This window comes from Leucopleurus acutus (assembly GCF_964270905.1).
Source record: "Leucopleurus acutus genome assembly, chromosome: 1".
NCBI classification, from domain to species: Eukaryota; Metazoa; Chordata; class Mammalia; order Artiodactyla; family Delphinidae; genus Leucopleurus; species Leucopleurus acutus.
In genome coordinates, this window is record NC_139142.1 from 201,523,814 (window position 1) to 201,546,856 (window position 23,043).

At 43.4% G+C, this 23,043-nt stretch overlaps 1 protein-coding gene across 1 annotated transcript in view; it reads right to left on the reverse strand.

The window, feature by feature from the left end:
• Window positions 1-23,043, reverse strand: part of SVIL (supervillin) — a gene marked incomplete at its 5' end in the record, with an annotated part of 102,053 nt that overhangs the window by 74,898 nt on the left and 4,112 nt on the right. The window contains 4 exons of the mRNA XM_082832648.1: window positions 9,230-9,905; window positions 12,995-13,146; window positions 13,261-13,318; window positions 19,436-19,527. Coding sequence (XP_082688774.1) covers window positions 9,230-9,905; window positions 12,995-13,146; window positions 13,261-13,318; window positions 19,436-19,527 — 978 coding nt within the window. The remainder of the gene's footprint in view (window positions 1-9,229; window positions 9,906-12,994; window positions 13,147-13,260; window positions 13,319-19,435; window positions 19,528-23,043) is intronic.

Here is a 23,043-nt window from a genome sequence, read left to right on the forward strand (position 1 = left end):
CTGGGTGTGTCAGCTTTGCTGTAGGATGCTGGGCATTGAAATGCCCCTCTTCCTGAGACATGAGGTGCAGCTGAAGCTGCATTTGTGAGACACCTCATCTGGTTCCTGAGCTCGAATTTCTCTCCTTTCCCCCTTTTGGCAGAATCATCATCAACCAGAAGCCAGACTGGTAACACTAGGGCTCCCTGTACCAATTCAAGCTACAGCTTTATAACCGTGCTGGGAAAAGGACAGTCTGATAAAGAGAAGAACAGACTGCTTTGGGAATCTAAGCACCAGAGAATGTGTAAGAGACTCCCAAAATGACTCCTAGGTTTCTCCTAAGACAGACAGAAGCTTATACAAACTTGGAGAGGTCAAGAAAGCAGGCAGATGGGAAGGTGGACTCTCTGAACGTGCTCTCATAGGTTGATAGCCCAAGGAGAATGAGATCCCCAGATATGATCTGAGCACTGCAGAGCACAGGTGGACCCAGTGCTACCTGTGCTATTGACAGTTCATGTTCATTAATGTCCCCTAAGATTGGACTAGACATTTTGGCAGTCAAATAAAGGACTTACTGTCAACTAAAAGTTCTAGGTCTGTTTCCCATGAACTGCTATTAAATCAGGTTTCCCCAATCCTGAACTTGTACATTGATTTTTTTTTTCCCCTTCTAAATACAGGACTTTCTTAAATTTCATCTTGTTAGTTCCCAGCCATCGTTCCAGGTACATGTGCTCTCTCGCCTCCATGCTCATGTTCTCTCTTCCTTCTCTCTCTCTCACCCTCCCTCTAATCTCTTCTCCCTCCATCCCTCCCTCTCCCCCCCCTCTCTCTTTTGCTATCATCAAATTTATTTACACAGTCCCTCCTCCAGAAATCTGACCACCCTAACACTGGCATCTCCCAGATCATCTGATGAAATGCCAAACAGGACCAAGCCCAACGTGGAACCAGAAACTCCATCACTTCATGCCCGGGTAACTGCAACCACCTCTTTAGTGACCTCCCTGACTGGAATCGATTCTCCTTCAGACCAATCCCCCCCAATCCTCCACCGTTATCTTTCTAAAGTACATCATCGAGCATACTTGTTTTAAAACCCTTCAGACACTTCCCACTGTACCGTCCACAAGGAGAAGGCCAAATGCCTTGTCATAAGATGCTCTATGGTTGGTCCCCACCTGGCTCTCCTGCTTCATCCCGTCCCCCTCCTTCTAGGTCACCCGAAGCAGCCTCCCCTCCATGTCTAGCAAACTCACCACATCCTTAAGGACTTGGTTCAGCTATGCCCGCTTCTCCAAGGGAGAAGGTTGAATACCTCATCTTGGCGTTCCCACGGCACCCAGCCTTGAGCTGTATAACCTTATCAACCTCACTGTGTTGTAGTTGTATCTCCCACACTTAGAAAAAAATGACATGCGCACCCAAGAGCACAGGGCCTGGCACAAGACAGTTTTCTTAAACTACTTCAGAGCTGAAATTAACCCATAAATCAAGACTTCTGGGGTCTGGGTGGGCGGACAGATATCTACGGAGTCTGAGTCCCCCCAGACTGTACGTTTTCATTTTGTTTATGAGGATGAGGCCTTTAATACCTTATGTAAATCCACATAAATGGTTTCTATAATATCCCTGACCTTCTTTCCTAAAGTTTCTAACCTTCAAAGGTCAAAAACAGCAAAACCTCTTTTCCACTAGGATGGAAAACAGAACTGACATTAATAACAAGAGCAGCGTGTCGTGGAAAGGACTCTGACGGATTCGGAGACCCTGAATGACCGCATCGCGGACTCAGCTATATGGTCTTATCTAGATCATATAATCTTCCGAGGTTTTTTCATGTATAAAATAGATTTTTAAACTAAATAATCTCCCGGGTTACTTCTGGTTCTGAGAGTTTAAAATTCTTTAACATAGAATATCTGTTTTGTGGGGTCCTGGGGTGAGCCCGCTCTCCACAGGGCGGAGGTTGCCTCTCGGGAGAGGGCTATAGGATTACTGTGGATGAGACGGTGACCTTGAGTGTAACCGAACATTTTAATGATGTGGCAACTGTCTGGCAGAGGATTGTACCACCAAGAAATAAGAATTCACCCGAAGCTGTCAAAGACAGGAGTTGCTCTGGGTTTGTATCCCTAAGTATACAATATGATGACATGCCTTAACTCCCTGTAACCCCTAAGAGTTAACAGACAAAAAAGTGCTTCCTGCCACCAAAAGGAAGTCAAACCCAGCACAGTAACATTAGTTTCACCCTGTGGGTGTCCAGCTCTAATTCTGTAACAGCTCCTAACGATAAAACACGATTCAGCTTAGGAAGAACAGTTATTAACTTCGGCATCTCATTCAAATTAAAAGTTTATTTGCTGCAAGTTGTTTGGAAAGCTGCTAATGATTTCTTTGTGTTCACTAGCAGTGAATGTGTACGCTACTATTCATACACACTGTGAATGTGCAAAGGCACAAGCACACAGGCACAATTTTACATTTTAAAATCCGGCAGACTTTTGCATTTTTAGGACAAACCAGCTAGTATTGGGGGTGACACAGTCTTATTTCTTTCAATGGACAGAAATGGATACTTGCCAGTGAAAACAGAATAAAGTGGAAAAAAATGGCCATGAGTTAACCATAAAAAGAGCCCAAATTTAGAAGAACACGGCCAGGACTGATGTTTGGGGATACAGGGACTGAAAGGTGAAAGCGATCCTGTGCTGATACAAAAATAGACACGTGAGAAGCACCCAGCGGTCTCTTTAAAGAGTAGATCCTCGGAGATCTCTGTTCTTATGACATCCTGCCCTGACGCAGAGTCTGTTAGGAACCTTCCTGCCCTGGTAGAGACAGGAGCTGACCCAGGAACACAGATGGTCCAGAGGCAGGTGCCTTCCTCAGCATCTCCCTAATTAACCAAAACAATGAGCTTCAGGTTCTGGAGACGGTTTTTAGATGCAAACCTCTCACTGGGAGATGCCCAAACAATCAGAAATAAAGGATAAAAACTCTAATCCAAAATGATACGTGCACCCCTGCGTTCATAGCAGCACTATTTACAACAGCCAAGACATGGAAACAACCTGTGTCCATCGACAGAGGAATGGATGAAGAAGATGTGGTATATATATGTGTACACACACACACACACACACACACACACACACACACACACACACACACTGGAATATTACTCAGCCTTGAAAAAGAATGAAACAATGCCATTTGCAGCAACGTGGATGGCCCGAGAAATTATCATACTAAGTGAAGTAAGTCAGAAACAGAAAGACAAATATCATATGACATCACTTATATGTGGAATCTAAAATATGACACAAATGAACATATCTACAAAACAGAAACTGACCTACAGACACAGAGATCAGACTTGTGGTAGCCAAAGGGGAGGTGGGGAGGGAGAGCGATGGAGTGGGAATGTGGGATGAGCAGATGCAAACTATTATGTATATGATGGATAAACCACAAGGTCCTACTGTAGAGCACAGGGAACTATATTCAATATCCTGTGATAAACCACAATGAAAAGAATATGAAAAAGAATATATACATGTATAACTGAATAACTGAATATATGTATATGTATAACTGAATATATGTATAACTGAATGTATAACTTTCCTGTATAGCGGAAATTAACACACCTTTGTCAATCAACTAAACTTCAATAAAATTAAAAACAAAAGAAAACAAAACAAAAAAAGGTTTTTGAATTCAAAAGAAAGAAAGACTGCAGCATAATCCCCCTTCCTTCCTAGTTGGCCAGAGTCTGCATGTCACAGTGTGGCAGAAACAGATCGTTCTGGAGGATATACCCTGGCCTATCTTCCTGGCCAATGCTCCACTGCGAGGGAAGCCCAGTCTGAACCATCAGATCACCAGTGGCGGCTGCCCCCGGTCAAATGTCAGCATCAGCTCTGCATGAAACCCCCATCATCATTTTCTGGCCACGAATGATACAGTTTACTATGTGGGAGAAGGTGTGATGGGGATCCCAGTAGAGTAATAAACAAACAAACAAACAAAAACAAGGGTTTTCCAGAGCAGGTCACCACTAGGAAATCAGGTGTGATTCTCTTCTTTCCAGTCATGTAGGGAAGTACAGACGCTCAGGAGAAGAGCAGCTGTGGGACGCGGGGTAGTGAATGAGTCCCTTCACGCACAGAAGGAACCGAGATGGCGCATCTTATTGCTTTCAATATTAAGAGACACGCCGAGGAGCAAATTCAACAAGAGCTTTGAATTTAGGATTTCTAATGGAGCTCAGATTTTTAAATTTTTGAATAATAATTCATAGGCCCCCGATCCCTTTGAATTTTATTCTAAAATTCACAGTGGCTGAAGTAACAAAGAACGGTTCGTATCAGTAACACCACCTCGTCAGAAAACATAGTTCCTGAAACCCCAGACTTAACAGGATTTGGCAGGATTTGGGGAATGGTGGTTGGGAGGTGTTTTATGCTCCATTACTGATATAATATAGCATATATATATATATATATACACACACACACACACACACACACACACACACACACATATATATGATGTGGTGTATATATACTGCTCTGTTACTATGTACATTCTTAGTTTGCTACAGAACAATGTTTTCACCTGACTTCCTGGGAAACTAACAGGGTTTCTGAACTGAAGACCCTGTGACTAACATACATACACATATATACATTAACATACACACATACATATGTTCTTTATCATATAAACTGAACGTTAAATAATTCTAAAATAAACTTACTACTCAGCTAAATATTGCCCTAGAGATTGTTACTGAGCTTATAATGCTTAAAAACAGTACAGTACAGTGTAAGAACTAATGATTATTCTGTGTGTACATATATTTCTGCGTTAGCATATATGAGAATATACAAAAACCATGCATTCCCTATCTGGCTCACATTTGAAATTTAGGACACCACGGGCAGTGTTTTGATGTTACAGTTCATGAGTGATGTATTCCTATTTAGTTAATGAAACAAAAAGAGCCTCTTTCTCGTGAGCACAAAATGAAACGACGGAATGGGCATGACTTAATTCAGAGATGAATAGTTCCAAATCCTGGTAGAGCTAGGTGATGAAAGAGTAAAATACAGCAGTGAGAAAAATACTCCGTTTCAGTGACAGGACAATTCCATGATTAAGTATGGCATTCAATTGTTTTGTTATTTGTAGATAATTATTTTTGGTCATTCCTTAATCTTCTAAACTTCTCTGTCACATATTTCCAGGTCAGACACCATCTTATTTTCACTTATGGTTACTGGGTCACCGAGGGTTCTCTGGTTACTGTTTCAGTTCACAAAATATTTTTTGTCTTTCTTCTCCCCAAGTGGAAGTGAGACAACAATGACCTTCTGACACCTGAATTTCCTGGCTCTAGAGAAAGGACAACTAGCAGAATGTTCATCCATTTAAATCCATCTTTAAAAGGTGAATAAACAGAATCATTGCCAAATAAATCCCAATGCTACTTTAACATCATACCTGTCACATTATTTTCCATCCTTTTTTAATGTAAATATATCTGAGGTATTTTCCTTACACGTATGAAATGATTTGTGTTTCTTTGCCTGTAAGTCATAGAATTGTATGCCTTGAGTGGCTTCAAAAAAAAAAATAAGGCACGTGCTTCCTTGTGAACTCCTTTACAATTTCTCAGTACTTTTAAGCCTTTCTTCCATGAAAGTAAGGCGCTGTCAGGCTAAGGCTTACGAAAATTTCCAGGTAACGTGCCTCTTCAAATAATCTAGAAGGAGACGGGCTCTTGAGATTTTAAGTGATATATATTTTTGAATATTGAGATTTTAACTCACAGAGAACTATTAAGAATCCTGTCATTTTACCTGGAATACTCAACGTGGTTTTAATTATTATTACAACTGCTTCAAAATCTCATCTACTATATGTGATCTAGATGGCTAACCTAGACACCATGATAATAAACAGTTTTCATGATATGGCACTCAGAAATTAGATTCCTCATTATTTTTTAACCCATGTAACCAAACTGCGATGTTAAGTTTGTCTGTCCTGCTCACACAGCCCATGAAGAGTTTGCTCTGACAGAGCGTAACTAACGCCAAAACACTGCTTCTACTAGGAGAAGCACATTTCCCAAACAACAGATTTCCCTTTCAAAGCACGAGACAATAGGTCCCTAAATTTTAAGCAGTTAAGTTCAAAGGCTGGACAGAGGCCCTCAAAATACAATCAGGACCCATACTATTGAATTCTCTTAGAAACTAATATCCCTAAATATTCTAGTATAGATGATCAAGCAAGTGGTGACAGGTCTTGAGGTCAACATACTTCAATAACTAAAATAAGCTGCTTTAGATATACAACTGCCATATGAAGACGACCATATGTACTGCTCCGTTCCAATGTGGAATAAACAGGAGTATTTTCCAACATCCTTTTTTTTCTTCCAGAATAAATTTGCTTTATCTCGGGTTCTCATCCTTCCTCAATTCACCTGCAAAGCTAACGCTCGTTTGAACTGAAAAAAATACATGTCGGAGTCTGTCTAGACAATTACCCCAAACCGTTATGTAGGATGTTTAAGTAGATTGCATTTTAATTGGTCGTCACGCTTATTAGATTTAAATATCTAAACTGAACTTAAATTTAAATTTAGATATTTCAATTGAGAAAGAAACACATATCCTCTCTGGCATCTGACTTTCTGATTTTATTCCTTTTCTGATTTTCCATAGATTGACCCTATGACACAGCGATTTCTCCTACTGGCTGATCTTTTCAATGAGATGCTCGTATACACAGCTGTCTTCTTAGCGTGCCGATATACTTATAAAACATATGTCACAGTTATATTCAGCGTATATCACAGTCACACTTCATACCCTAAACTGAGACCCAGTGGAAACTGGTTAGTGGTGTCCTTCTGCTTGGTGACTTTAAATGACTGCAACAAAAACAGTCGCCCCAAAGTCTTGGGTATGACCACAGAAAAACAAAGAAGAAGACAGTTGTTAAAGGCAAGTGAGAAACACAGTAAGAAGAAAGGTCATGAGGAGGACCTTCAAGACGGTGGAGGAGTGAGACGTGGCAATCCCCACAAATACATCAAAAATACTTCTACGTGTGGAACAACTCCTACAGAACACCTAAGACCTCACACTTCCCAAAGGCAAGAAACTCCCCACATACCGGCCGTGTGGCTGACAGGGTCTTGGTGCTCTGACCGGGTGTCAGGCCTGAGCCTCTGAGGTGGGAGAGCCGAGTTCAGGACATTGGACCGCCAGAGCCCTCCCGGCTCCATGTAATATCAATCGGTGAGAGCTCTCCTAGAGATCTCTGTCTCAACACTAAGACCCAGCTCCACCCAACGACCAGCAAGCTCCAGTGCTGGACACCCCAGGCCACACAACTAGCAAGACAGGAGCACAACCCCACCCATCAGCAGAGAGGCTGCCTAAAATCATAATAAGGTCACAGACACGCCAAAAAACACCACCAGAAGTGGACCTGCCCACCAGAAAGACAAGATCCAGCCTCATCCACCAGAACACAGGCACTAGTCCCCTCCACCAGGAAGCCTACACAACCCACTGAACCAACTTTAGCCACTGGGGACAGACACCAAAAACAACGGAAACTACGAAGCTGCAGCCTGCAAAAAGGAGGCCCCAAACACAGTAAGATAAGCAAAACGAGAAGACAGAAAAACACACCGCAGATGAAGGAGCAAGGTAAAAACCCACCAGACCTAACAAATGAAGAGGAAATAGGCAGTCTACCTGAAAAAGAATTCAGAATAATGATAGTAAAGATGATCCAAAATCTTGGAAATAGAATAGAGAAAATGCAAGAAACATTTATCAAGGACCTAGAAGAACTAAAGATGAAACAAACAATGATGAACAACACAATAAATGAAATTAAAAATTCTCTAGAAGGGATCAATAGCAGAATAACTGAGGCAGAAGAACGGATAAGCGACCTGGAAGATAAAGTAGTGGAAATAACTACTGCAGAGCAGAATAAAGAAAAAAGAATGAAAAGAACTGAGGACAGTCTCGGAGACCTCTGGGACAACATTAAACGCACCAACATTCGAATTATAGGGGTCCCAGAAGAAGAAGAGAAAAAGAAAGGGACTGAGAAAATATTTGAAGAGATTATAGTCGAAAACTTCCCTAATATGGGAAAGGAAATAGTCGATCAAGTCCAGGAAGCACAGAGAGTCCCATACAGGATAAATCCAAGGAGAAACACGCCAAGACACATATTAATCAAACTATCAAAAATTAAATACAAAGAAAAAATATTAAAAGCAGCAAGGGAAAAGCAACAAATGATGTATAAGGGAATCCCCATAAGGTTAACAGCTGATCTTTCAGCAGAAACTCTGCAAGCCAGAAGGGGGTGGCAGGACATATTGAAAGTGATGAAGGGGAAAAACCTACAACCAAGACTACTCAACCCAGCGAGCGTCTCATTCAGATTTGATGGAGAAATTAAAACCTTTACAGACAAGCAAAAGCTGAGAGAGTTCAGCACCACCAAACCAGCTCTACAACAAATGCCAAGGGAACTTCTCTAGGCAGGAAACACAAGAGAAGGAAAAGACCTACAATAATAAACCCCAAACAGTTAAGAAATTGGTAATAGGAACATACGACGTAGAGAATGGACTTGAGGACGGGGAGGAGGAAGGGTAAGCTGGGACGAAGTGAGAGAGTGGCATGGACATATACACACTACCAAACGTAAAATAGATCGCTAGTGGGAAGCAGCCGCATAGCACAGGGAGCTCAGCTCAGTGTTTTGTGTCCACCTAGAGGGGTGGGGTAGGGAGGCTTAAGAGGGAGACGCAAGAGGGAGGAGATATGGGGATGTATGTGTACGTAAAGCTGATTCACTTTGTTATACAGCGGCAACTAACACAACAACGTAAAGCAATTATACTCCAATAAAGATGTTAAAAAAAGAAAAAGGTCCTGAAAGTGTGTCCCCATGACACCTGTTCAATTTATTCTTTTAAAAAAGAACACACCAAGAATTATATGAATCAAAAAGACCAGGAAGCTTTCTGCTTCCGTAGGACCTGTGTTGAGACTGCGGAAATTAAAAAACCACAAATCGCATTATTTCTGCGGTGAGCCCAGACTTCCGCAGAGCGCTGAGGACCCCCAGATCCCAGACACAGCAGTGGCAGAGGGGACGCAGGTGTCCGCAGGTCAGCACTTACCTGGCTCGAGCCTCGGCAGGGAGTGGCAGGTCGCCTGTGGAGTGGCTCGGAGAGGCTGGCTGCCCAGGTGGCGGCCCGGGCAGGCTGTGCGTTGGCTTTGGGGACCTCGGCATTTCACCGAGGGTGCAGTCTCGCCCGGAGAATGGGAAGGATGCAGAACCCTCCCCCGCGGGGGGCAGGTCTCGGGCTGGCCCGGTGGCACTGGGCTCTTGACCTCGTCTTTGGTTTTCTACGTTGAGCAGCACCTCTGCGTCAGAAACACCATCGCGCCGGTGGAGGGCGTGGTCCTTGGACGCAGCCATGCAGCTCCTGAGCCCCGGGATCTCGGTCCTGGAGTAGGAAGCGCCCGCATCTCTGCTGGGCTCGGCAGAGCGGTCACTTTTCCCTCCCCTTTTCTCAGCCGTCTCAGGGTCCTTCCTGGACTTGCTGTATCGAGAAGGAGATTCAGCGTCGCCTTCCGGGTCCAGGGTGAGCCCATACTTTTCTGCCAGCTGCCGTCTCCTCTCTGCTTTGTACCTGGCGATCCTTTCGGCTTTGGACTCTAGGCCCTGGGTGTCCATGATGCTGGAACCGTAGGGGGAGTCACCATGGATGCCCGAGGATTCTGTGCAGTGTTTGGACCGAGTCTGCTTTTCTAAGGAAGAATCCAAAGTTTCTTCCTCTTCATTTGATTGGCCTACAAGAAGATCACACACACAGATTTCAAGCAAATAATAAAATGAGGTTATTCTACTCTGTTCCGTACGCGATATGCTCCGAGCGCCCAGGCTGTGAAGGTCCAATTTCTCACTTACGTGCAGCTGCCTAAAATGATTTACCTGGGATGCTGAAGAAGTTTGAGGTCTGCAGTGAGATACATAAAGGCCGTGACGTTCAATGGGCTGCATGAGCTGGGTCAAGCATGGCCGCAGCTACAGCTCAGTCCCGGCAGCCCTCACTCTAGTTCAGTGCCTATTTCCCCTTATTTCCTTTTCTGCTTTTGAGTTTACTGTTTCATGTGTGAGGCCAGAGGACGAGTTCAGACTCCTCTAGAAAAGATAACAGATATTCGAACTGCTGTAATTTGACGAGTGATGGATAGCGGTTTCATGGGAAACCACACAGGATCTGATAGTAACCATAACAATGATGGCCCATGTCAACATCTGCCAGGTGTGGCTGTGTTTTTCGTTTGTTTTTTTTTTTAACAGAAGTGGCTTTTTCCAATTATACTCTGCATGCTTGATGTAGAAAAGGTCTACAGTGAAAACAGGAAGGTTAACCTCCAAATCACCAATAATCACTAACATACAATAATCAGTAATAAATACACGGATAATTTGCTAAACTTTTCTATACACTCTTTCTAGTCTTTTATATGTGATTTCTTTTTATATAAGCGATTTCTTCTTTTTTTCTATATAAAATAACTCATATTTTACGTAACCTTAATGTCCTACATAAAACATCTTTCTAAGTGTGGAAATCCTATTTTGAAGACATCATTTTAAGGCTTCATAATATTTCACACTACAGGCATTCCAGAATCAATTTAACCGTTCTCATATTCCTGGGCACTGAAGTTGACTCTAACTTTTAATCCATCTTATTTTCTGATTACTATTACAAAAGATAGTTGCACAAAAGTGGAATTGCTTTATCAGTAGGTACATCATTTTAAGACACGTGCTAGACTGTCAAATTAACTTCTGTAAAGCTTGAATCGATGTACACTGGAACCTGCAATGTATGCTCTCAGTAACACCGAGTGTTAATTTTAAAACTCGCCTTTGAGGATATGAAAAAGAATGTACACATATGTATAACTGAATCACCTTGGTGTACAGCAGAAATTAACGCAACATTTTAAATCAACTATACTTCAATTAAAAAACTTAAGAAAGCACATACGTAATATATAAAACTATACATGAGACTATCAAATAATCACACAATAATTTATTATCTATCTGTATCTGTTGTACTTCATCTTTATATCTCTATTTTGGATTTATATAAATAGTTCCACTTTTTTTTTTTTTTTTTTTTTGCGGCTCGCGGGCCTCTCACCGTTGTGACCTCTCCCGCTGCGGAGCACAGGCTCCGGACGCGCAGGCTCAGCGGCCATGGCTCACAGGCCCAGCCGCTCCGCGGCATGTGGGATCTTCCCGGACCGGGGCACGAACCCGCGTCCCCTGCATCGGCAGGCGGACTCTCAACCACTGCGCCACCAGGGAAGCCCAGTTCCACATTTTTAAAAATGTTTATCATGATGTCCTGTTTCTCAAAAAAATTTTTTTTAATTAAATTAAAAATTGCCTTTGATTACTAGAAAAAGAGGATGCATGCATTTTTCAATTATTTAGCATTTGTATCATTATCTTTTTCTTCTCTGGAATATCTGGTCAAGCTTACTGCTCTATATTCTTTTGATTCACAGTGTCATTTTTATTGTTTTGTGTAAAATTTTATAGGAATATGAGCTCTTTATCTTCTTCATGGATATTTTTAAACTTCCTTAATTTTTTGTGAAGTCAAAGATTTTCTTTGAAGCACAGATGTTAATTATTATGCAGTCAAGTCAATGGACCTGGTCATTGGTGATTTCTACAGCTGTTTCAGTGTTTTGAAAGTCCTTTTCCATTCAGCTGGAACTAAACACTCACCTTTGTTTTCGTGTTTTTAATTATTCTCTTAAAATTAATTATGTGATTAATTGGACCTTATTTTGGTTTGGGTAGGAAGTGAGGAGGGGGTATAGTTCCTCCCCACTGCTATCCCATTTTTCCCATTACCGGTTTATTAAATAATTCTTCCTTTTCTTACTAACGTGACGCTTCAATGATCATATAATACATGGATTAACATGTTATATACACTGGGGTTTATTTCTGGCCATATATCTTGGTACTCTGTCTACTTTTGCTTCTTCACGTATGTAAAAAAGAATCTTAGTTCTCTAGTTTTCTGACTGCAGAAAACCAGAAACTGTAGAGACGGGCAAACTTATCACATCGCGAAGGGAGACCAGCATCTCTCTCTCAGGAAGGAACCAGAAAATACCGGATATAAGAGCAGCAGCACAGAGCCGCAGAGCCAGGGACGGGGAGGGCAGGAAGGGCAGCCCCGCGCGCGCGTCACCCTCTCCCAAGGTCACGTGGATTATCTGATGCTACAGCAACGTCTGAGTAACCGAGGAAAAGTTGTCATGTTTGACATGCTGTTCAACATGAAATAGATACACAATGCATTTAAAATTACACCTATTAAAATAACTTAAATAGGATGCTTGTTGCATAAACACATAGAGTAAGAGCCCCAGTCATTCGAGGTCCAGCTTTGCTCTTCCAGGCTCCCTGACGAAAGGAACGCTGTCCTGTGCTGGGCACCTGTGCATTCTATTTAAACCTATTATAAGAGATGCCTGTCTTACTCAGCCCTTTCCCAAACAAACCTGAGGGTCTCTGACAGCTGGGGCCCTGAGCGGGTGGAGAGAGAGACACAGTTCCTGCCCTGGGATGGTCTGGGGCGCGGGGGTGGAGGTGCGGGAGACAAATGACTGGTCATCAATTACGCAACTGGGGGGTCATTTCTCACTGCTGTGACACTGGAGGACCACACCTGGGGCGTGTGGCAGAGCTGACACAGGTGCTGCTGCTGGTTTGAACAAACCCACAGATTTAATACACATTTTACATCTACACAATTCACGCTCTTGGAACATCTCATTTTCCAGGAGTGCTGGATAGAAAAGGCTGGTGACGGGCCACCGGGCCACAGGCTCACCGATGTGAGGACTGGCTGGGTCTGTGGCGCGCGTGTATCTGGGCAGGTCCTCCTCCAGCAGACGATGACTCACTAAGCCTGTGCAGCTCTGCAAGAGGATGGGCTGCGTGTCGGTTTCGATTCCTTCTAGGCGCCTGGCAATTCTTTCTTTTCTGTACAAGACACCAGCAAAGGCGTGGTGAGCCACGGACATCAGTTCTCAGGCAACACTGGACACTGCTTTGCAAACTCTTCTACTTCCTAATTATGTACAACGAACATCTTACCTTTTCATGTCTGAAAATTCTTTCCTCTTTGGTTCAAAGAGTCTTCTTAATTCTGCAACTAAAATAAGACAATAAAGAAAAAAAGACAGTCCAGTATTTAGTCGTCATGCGTTCATTTTATTCATTCATTCGTTCATGCAACATCTATTTATGGAACTCATACTTCTGTTCATGGCTCCCATGCAACAGTGATACACAAAACGGACACAGTTCCTGCAAACTGTCTTATAATAGGGGGAGGCAGATGCCAGATGAGTACGTGTACACACACACACACACGTCACAGGCTGGTCTAAGAAGTAAAACCATGGAGTAATAAGAGTGAGTTCTATTTCATCCAGGGGAGCCAGAGGGAGCCTAGCCCTGAATCTCTCTCCAGCCAGCACAAATCTCACTGTTTTTCAGTATTAGGTTTAGCACAGTATTTCAAGCTTTCCATCATCAAAACTGCAAACGTGCAAAAGTAGAGACTAAAGTGCTGTGAACCCCCATGTGCTACCAGCAAGCCGCAGCAGTCAGGAGCTCACACCACTCCTACGTCCCCCATCAGTGACCTGTAAAGACCTGTAACTAGCCGGCGGGGTTTCTAACGGTGCGTGACTGCACACCTCGATCAACTACAGTTTAGATTAACCCAGTTCCTATGCCTCCCCTTACAGGCTTTCCCTGGAAGGAAATGTTAACGTTTGCTTCCTGGCTGTAATTCAGGTGGACGATGGAAAATGTAATGACCCCTACTCTCCCGGCAACGCTGGGAGATCAGATGAGCGTCCTACTGACGTTGCGAGGGTCTCCCGTGACGCTGGCCACAAAGATATTGCACTGAGAGGCCAAACAATGGTTTCTCTGGAGAAATGGCCAAACTTGGCAGAGAACCGAGGTCCCTGTCCTTATGTCCTCCTCAATCACGTGAATTCGTAAGGGCTCGTCTGACCAGCTCCACTGAGGTCCTAGGAACAGAGAGCTGCGACAGCCCTGGGGCCCACGAAACATTTGCGAGGCTGAGTCAAAGCAGAAACTCACAGGATAGGGTATGAATGCACAGAATTGAATTTTCAGCTGCTTCAATTTCCACTGGATTTTTTTAAGTGGTTATTTTTATTTTTGGCTCTGCCGCATGGCTTGTGGGATCTCAGTTCCCCGACCAGGAACTGAATCCAATCCACGGCAGTGAGAGCCCCGAATCCTAACCACTGGACCGCCAGGGAAGTCCCTAAGTGGTTATTCTTAGTAGTGAGTCAAAACCTCACACGTGCGTGCACACACGACTTTTAGACTGTCCTTTGATTGTGTTCAGAGATACCAGCCATCTTTCTAAATTTATTTTTAAATGACGGCCACCTGAACAGTTAGCTGGACTGACTGTTTTCAAAGGACAGTTGGCTTCACAAGTCTGTCTGTCCAGTGGCCTTCACAGGCACCAGAGCAGCTGGGGGTGGGCGTCTGGCTTCTCGTGTTTGGTGTAGAAGGCAAGGGTTTGGTTACCATGGTACCTCCTGCCTTTGGAGGAAGTGTGGCTTAGAGCAGTGTCCCTGACCATTTACTGGGGAACAAAATAAGGTCATAAATCAAGCTATACTTTAAATGGGCCCATGAGCTTGTTAATTCTTCGTGGAAATCTACAGTGAATCTTCTAGGAAAATAAAAAATCCCTCCAGTAAATAAGTTACCTCTCCGTCTACTCTTTCTAACGAATTAATTCTTGAGGACCAAGACCTGCCTCACTCCTACAGACACGAGACAACAGAGAAAAGAAACGGTGTGGAAGGCCAAAAGAAGGAGCAGAGAGACATCTGGAGTTTGGTTTCCCTTCTCCAAGTCTACCATTTAAAAGCAAACTTAGTAAAACACACATGTAACATAATTACTCTGGTACACCTATTCCATGTGAAAACATGTCGGTTGTATAAAAGAGAAGGATGCTTTATTTCAATGGCTGACGTGTGTGTGCACTTTTTTCATTCCTTTCCAGGAAACAGAACACCTTCATACGGGCACGTGCAGTCCTTATTAGGCACCCCGCCTCCCGCGTTTTGGTTGGGTTTATCATAAAACACTGGAAAAGAAGCTAATACTAAAAAATCATGGGAGTTGCCCCGACTGTGGAAACATGTCATCACTCCATGTACCAGGTGTAGAGACCACGGACTCTTCTATCATTGTTATCTTCTGCCAGTCCTGAATAGAGTTTATTATTATTTATAATCTCCCAAAAGGCTTCCTTCCTTTAAAATTTTTATATAATTTCAGACTCAGAAAAATTAAAAGACATATTTCATACGTTAACATTGGCCACTACATTTGATCGAGTTTTTTACCCTCTCTCTCTCCATATGCATATTTGTGTACATACACATGCATACAAATGCACATATTTACATATTAATCTTTCTGAATCATTTAAGAGTAGGTTGCAGCCTGATGCCCTTTTTACCTCTAAATTTTTCAGTGTCTATTTCCTCAAAACAAGGAATAAGAATTTTGAAAAAATTAGACGCAAAAGCCATAATTCAATTGATGGTGTGCTGTGTCATATGTATATAACTAAAACATGGTTCAGAAAACAGTGATATTCATCAACATAAATCCAGACAGAAGCTAGCACAGCTGATCTAACTTCTGTTGTAACAGATTTTCTACTTTGCTTTCAAGTGCATTGAGACTTGTACCCTTTATACCTGTGATTTCAGTTGCTGCCCTTGTCTAACAATATAGATTCTGTGAGTCTAGTTCTTCAGTTATTTCTGCTGGGCCTTGTGTTGGTCATTTTCCAAGTAAGGCCATTTAAGGGACTTTGACATCAGGGCTATAATACTTTATAAAAAATATTTAACTGCCTCATATGCTTTGTAATAATATATAATACCAATACGCAGGATAATTGGTTCTGTTAGGGGCTTTTTTTAGGAAACGTGGTTTCTTCAGTTAGTTCTGAGAACAGGCTTTCTGGTAAAGTTATTGTTGAGTTCAGTCTCCCAAGCCTGAGTACAGCAGAATCTTCCAAAGAAATATAAGTGGCGGGGGGACTGCCAAGAACAGCTCTCTCCCTGGAACATTCTGAAGGCTTCTCTTTCTTCCCCAGGAGTAAATCCCCTTTAAGTTTTACACGTGGATGGCAGCCACTAATATAAAGACCAGCAACTTCTAAAATAAGTCATCACACACCTAGAGGAATGAGGGGGAGACCTGATGGCTAAGAGAAGGGGTTTTTGGGGGAAAATAAAAATGTTCTAAAATTGCCTCTGCCGATCAATGCACGATTATGTGAATCTACCAAGAGCCACTGAACTGTCCACTTTCAATGGATGAATTGTATGGTACAGGAATTACGTCTCAATGACACTGTTAAAAAAAAAGGAGAGTCATATATTTGGTCCATTTCATAATTCCTTAATGGAAAATCTATCTTAATATGATAAGTTTTACACAGGTAAAGGGTCTTAATCCCTTGACTACCTGTTTGTGATACACAGTTAAAGGAAGTTCCTTACAGAAAAATCAACGATCATTTTAGAGCTCGATTTCACGGAAGCAAAAATCCCTCACTAAATGAACAGGAAGAGACTTCTGTAAACTTATAAACATACATGAAACTCCATGCCATTAAAAGTCATAATCAATTCCTACTTTTCACCTGCTATTGCTAAGAACCGAGAGAATAACAAACATGGAAGTGGAAAGTTCACTGGTTATACCTGGGTCTTTGCAACCACGCCTGCCCAAACTGATAAACAGTAAAGACTGTAAAATAAGACTATGGGAATTTAGATGAAATTTAGGGGAACAGGGACTCTGACACTTTAAAAGCATGTTTTAAAGGCCTTGTTCATTTAGAAACATAAATCTGGTGAGTACATAAAGTTAATGATCTTTGATTGGTGAAAATCATGATTTTTATTACCAATTATGGTAACATGTTTAATTAAACTGGTTAATAAGCTTATGCATTTTAAAATTTTGTTATATGTAGAGTTCCAAGTCGTTGAACCTTAAGGAATCTAGGCTCTCATACTGTTCTTAATTTTTATGATCTTAACATTGTCTATTATTCATCAAGGAACTGGGGGCAGGGGAGAGAGGAAGAGGGAAAACTTTAGCTTTATATAACTTTCCCTAATCAGTCAAGTCTAAGCTATTGCTAAAATCAAGTTGTTCATTCGTATTCTTTGCTTTGATCGTCTTCATAGACTTTTACATTTGGCTCAGATTAAATTGAGTTTGTCTTTCACAAACAGTCTTAAAAACTCAGAAGGGCCTTTCCATTTCATACTTGGGGTTCCAGGTGGGAACCCTTCACGGCATCTGTCCTACCCTTGACTACGTGGCTTATGACCTGACTTGAACAGTTAACGCAGAACGAATGAGATCACAATGCAGTGCATTTCACTTCGACGTACTACAGACTATCAGAATCTTCCTTCTCCCACTAAATTTCACCCGCCTCCTTGTAATTCTAGACATTCTTCTTACTTTGGCCTCCGGAGCAACATAGAATAAGCCTCCATTTCAGTTGACAGTGTTGTTAAGCACTTGAAAACTGAAAAATTTCCCTGTTTGTTTCCACCGGGCCAGATCCCTGGGGTCCTTCAAGTATCCATCTTTGTCACCCTGTGTCCGGGCGTACGACCCACTCAGTTCCTCATGATACATGCGAATTTGCCAGTGGGCCTGTATAAACTGGATTTCGTTTCTATTAAAAGACTATTTTTTTTCTGGTCTAATTTCTTCTGGGCTTGATCTCATGTGTTTTGTTGCTGCTTTTTTTTCTTTTTTTGGTTTTGTTTTTTTCAGAATAGAAAAAAATTCTGACCTTTCACCGAAGCTGTTTCTTCTTTTTTTAACTTATTTTTTATTGAAGTATAGTTGTATAGTTGATTTACAATGTTTCAGGTGTACAGCAAAGTGATTCAGTCATATATATATATGACTTTTCAGATGCTTTTCTATCATAGGTTACTACAAGCTACTGAATATAGTTCCCTGTGCTATAGGTCCTTGTTGTTTATCTATTTTATATACAGTAGTGTGTATCTGTTAACTCCAAACTCCTAATTTATCCCCACCCCCCGACCCCTGCTTTCCCCTTTGGTAACCGTGTTTGTTTTCTACGTCTGTGAGTCTGTTTTGTAAATACGTTCATTTGTATCAGTGTTTAGATTCCACATATAAGTGATATCTGATATTTGTCTTCCTCTGTCTGACTTCACTTCGTGTGATAATCTCTAGGTCCAGGCGTGTTACTGCAAATAGCATTACTTCATTATTTTTTATGGCCGAGTAATATTCCATTGTATATATGTACTGCATCTTCTTTATCCATTCCTCTGTCAATGGACATTTAGGTCACTTCCATGTCTTGGCTATTGTAAATAGAGCTGCTATGAACATAGGGGTGCCGGTATCTTTTTGAATTAGAGTTTTCCTCTTTTCTGGGCATACATGCCCAGGAGTGGGATTGCTGGAAAGGCTGTTTCCTCTGAAGTAAGGGTTACACAGCTCATCTGGGATGAAGACAGCTTGTGAGCTGGTACTCCCCTGCGTTAGTGTTACATTTGGTAGAAACAAAGTTCAGGTAATGTTCACATCATTCCACGGGCAGAACTAGGCACAGTGGGCTGGTGGCTGATGCAAATATGTGACTGCATGTGCGTCTAGTCCAATGAAAATACGAATTCGCCAAATGTGTGAGTACCTACTTGGGTGAGAAGAGAGATGCTTCCGACGCAGTCTGCACTGCTTGCCCAGTGTGTACCCCAGTTGGGAGCTGAAAGATATCAAGTGTAAATGCCTTTCCTAGCACTGGAAAGCATCAGGGGCTGGAAGCAGTGGGAAGGGGTGGAGAAGAAATGGGCAAATGAGCGGAACCCACCAGCCGTGGAGAAGGTGAAAGGCAGGAGAGAGATGAGGTGAGGATGATTCTAGAACCCCTCTCTCATCCTCTGCACCAGCCTCCAGTGAAAACCTGAGGACGCCTAAAGTGAAAGGAGGGAACCTGTGGAAAGGTGAGGTCTAACCATGCAACAAGAGAGGTACTTGGAGGTTGATTCCTGGAAGAGACAGAAAGGTACACAGAGGAGAGCAGAGCTGGAGGTTAGCGTAGGGGCCTCCTTCAGGAAAGTCAGGTCACACAACACTTATACGCACTGCACACTTGTCAACCATCTAGAAGCCTCACCTTTCGGGAGGGCAGCTAAAAGCTGAGCATCGATTCCTCTTTTGCGGTTAGCAAGCGGTTCTTGGTCTTCAAGCAAGAACTCTTCCTGAAAGCTAAAAATAATTCCATTAAGAAAATGTTTAAAGTCATTTTAAACCCTGGTATCTGATATGAACCAAAACAGTGCAGAACGTAAAAATTATGCTACGGTTATACATAGTTAAACGTGTGTGTGTAGATCACAAGTGAAAAGTTCTACTTGGGGGCGTTAACTGGCACCTTTTTTCAATTATTTATGATTTTGTTAATATGATTTTTGGGTGCAGCTAAATAATTACATCAGCATAGGCGGGGGCGTGGCCTAGGGGAGTGAAAACATCGCTGCGCTGGGAGTCCGATGCCTTGGTTCAGACCGACAACCTCTTCAAGGGTCACCAAGAGCTGTGCAAGCTTGGATTACTCATTCAACCTCTCTGTGCTACAGCCTTCCCCAGAAAATCAGCAACTTGTCTAGGTGGTCTACATGCTTCCTCTGGGTTGGAATCAAAGTAACAAATGCCTTCAACCAAACGGGAAATCGAAGCGCGGCGAAGAGGCCTGAAAGGCTCACGGAAACTCGTCCGGGAGAAACAAGAATCGAAAAGGGGAGACGAAGAAAGGAACTGAGCGCTTGCCTCGCGCTTGCCTTCTACAGGAAGCCCTCCCGGGTAGGAGCTAGCTTCACAAGACCCTCTGGGGTGTGACCTCCTGAGCGCTGTGCCGGTGCAGGCTTGACAGCCGACTCCCTCCTCCGCCCACCCTGCCCGCAGCCCCGCAAAGCACCTGTTGGGCAGCACTGGCTGGTGGCGTAAACGCTCCCCTCCCCCGGCACTGCCACTCTTCCAGCTCTCCCGTGGCTCAGTGACCTATGCACGCGGGCACACTCGCTGGGGAAGAGGGGTGCGAGCCAGTCCCAACACCCCCGGAACTCCTGTCAGCCTCGGCTTCCGGATCACGAACCCGTTCGAGGCTTTGCCCGTGCGGCAAGAACAGTACACGAGGCGCACATCTCGCTCAGGCTCCTACACTGTGTGCCGTCGCCCCAAGACTCAGTACCCACAAGTTCAAGGTGTCCGTGGGGACGTGCCTGGAGCTCGGCGAGACAGAGCTGCTGCCTCGCAGGAAGAAAACGAACCTAGGGAAACAGGAAACTCATCTTCCCCAGCGACACGATCACCTCTGGAGAGGCGGCAACAGGTCTGCAAACACACCCGGCGCGAAGCCGACCTTCCCTGTTGATGGTCCCCTGTCTGTGCTTGTGCCTGGCAGGGGTGCGTATCCACAGAGGCCCGAGGGGAGACTGAGGAAGTGCTGTGCGTGCCATGTGAGGGAACGCGTGGATTACCTACGTCCCATATGTAAATTAAATTAAATTTCAAGGATCGCCTGCACATTCCAAAATATGGCCGTCCCATCTTCCTAGAGCCAAGCTCATCTCAAAGCTTCGTTATTGCTTATAAATGTGGAATGGGAATGGGTGATGAGTGCCACGTTCACATCAAGTCTTGAGAATGAGTAGTCTTTGTAAGCCACAGTCCAGCTGGCTTGAAGATCCTGACACTTGCTGAGGTCAGAAACTTGGGATTAGCCCTGACTTCTCAAGAGTGAATCGCAATGCAGTGACGGTTCTCGGTGTTTTTTTCAGAGGTATGATGTAGTCTAAACCGAAACATTTAAACAACTGCAGAGAGGCACCCTACTTGAGGAACGGCACGCTATTTTAACTGACTGTTTAAATGCTTGGAATATCCGGATGAAGTTCTGTACTGTCTTTGGGAAATGAAAATCTCAGGGGAAAAATCCTGTATTACAATGAAATGATGCAGCCCCTGAAACAGTCAGCTCCTGTGGCCACGACCTTGGGGTACAAATGTATTATCTCATCTTTTCAAAAATAAACATGTGTGCTTCTAGTTTTCCCCTTTCATCTGCTCATCAAAAAGCTCAATGAAGCCGCTAATAAAGACTAAGAAACGACCCCCTACTTAAACATTCTGCTGAACTTCTACAGAGTGGGGTTCACAGGCCATCACCCTACACCCCTGGCTTCACACGCACTTACTTTCTTGAAACAAACTACACATGTGTTTGTGCCGATGGGAAGGATTACAGGTGGTCAGAAACCAATGGAAAACCAGAGCACATTAGGAAAGTCTCTCCGGCCTCCTCGCGTGGTTCACTGTAAATGCTGTCTCCGCCTGAATTCTCACCTCTCCTGCTTCCTTCCATCCTGGCTGAGTCCTGCTTCTGGTCTGGGCCTCAGTTTAAGGTGGTTTCCTTAAGAAAGAACCCTCTGACCCAAGTGTCTGTCCCACCAGAGCCGGCTGTTTCTTTAAGAAAGAACCCTCTGACCCAGTGTCTGTCCCAGCAGAGCCGAATCTATATTATGCACCTCTGTCATTTTCTCTCATGTTATCCTGTTTTCCTATTTACAGAACATATTACAAGTGTCTCACTTGAAATTACTGATGTTTAAGAATATTTTTTAAAAATCAATAAACGTATAGGGAATGAATGAAGGAATGGCTCCAGTAAAATACTTCAGATGTCTAGTGTGACTCGCTCTGAAGTGTTTTACGTATACATTTTATACACTGTTGATGTGATGGGGCAAAGAGCGTTAGAAATACGGAGACTAATTAGAAGGGCATGCATTCAATCACGTCAGTTATAAGCTTGCTTTCTCCCTCCCTTCCTTCCTTTCTTCCTCTCGTCCTTTCTTCTTTAGAATAACATATAATTGGGAAAACATCTCTCCTTATTACCTTTGCCCACCTGGCCTGCACGTACGAAAATATGTGTATGTCTGCCTGCGTACGAAGTATTGCATTTTTCAAGTCTCCATCTTCGAGCTAAACTTTTCGTATTGGAGTCCACGTGTCATCGTCACATTTGTTCTTGCTTCTACTGCCTCTCTATGTTCACCAAACGGCTGCTAACTTCTGAGGAAGCAGATGAGCAGGTCGAACGAATAAGGAGGATGGGTCGGAACCAAGGACCCTGACTTGAGATTGTCACAGGGCTGTGACTGACACAAGATCCCCCAAATCGACGTGGAACCAGGTTTTGAAAAAGGTCACGTCTCTGCCCTGGACTTTCGACGCCCGAGGGAATGAGGCAGCAGTGAAAATGCTTGCAAGACACGCTGGTAAAGAAGTATGGACTCTTCGTGAATGAGTCACCCTTCTGATCACCACGGCCGGTGAGACACTTACAAAGGCCGCCCCTACCCCAAAGCCCTAACAGCACGTCCTCTTGCTTTTCTGAAGCAGAGGCACCCAGAGCAGCCTCACTGGTGGGGCCCATCCTCAGCTCACACAACTGGTGACTCCAAACCTAAGCTTCGGATGCTGGGTTGCATTCTTCCTCGTCGTCACCCACTCGGGGATCAGGGGTCTCTGCCTGGACAACCTCTGTGGGTCTTGGTGGGTTGCCACAGCTCCAGGTGGGATCCTCTATTTCAGCATGAAACTATCTCTCCATATATAATGAAGACATGCTACAGTCTTCATTTTTTGGAATTATAATTTAAAAAGCGTCTAGTATGAAGAAACACCTTTAATATGTCTTATTTACCTTCATCTCCTCTG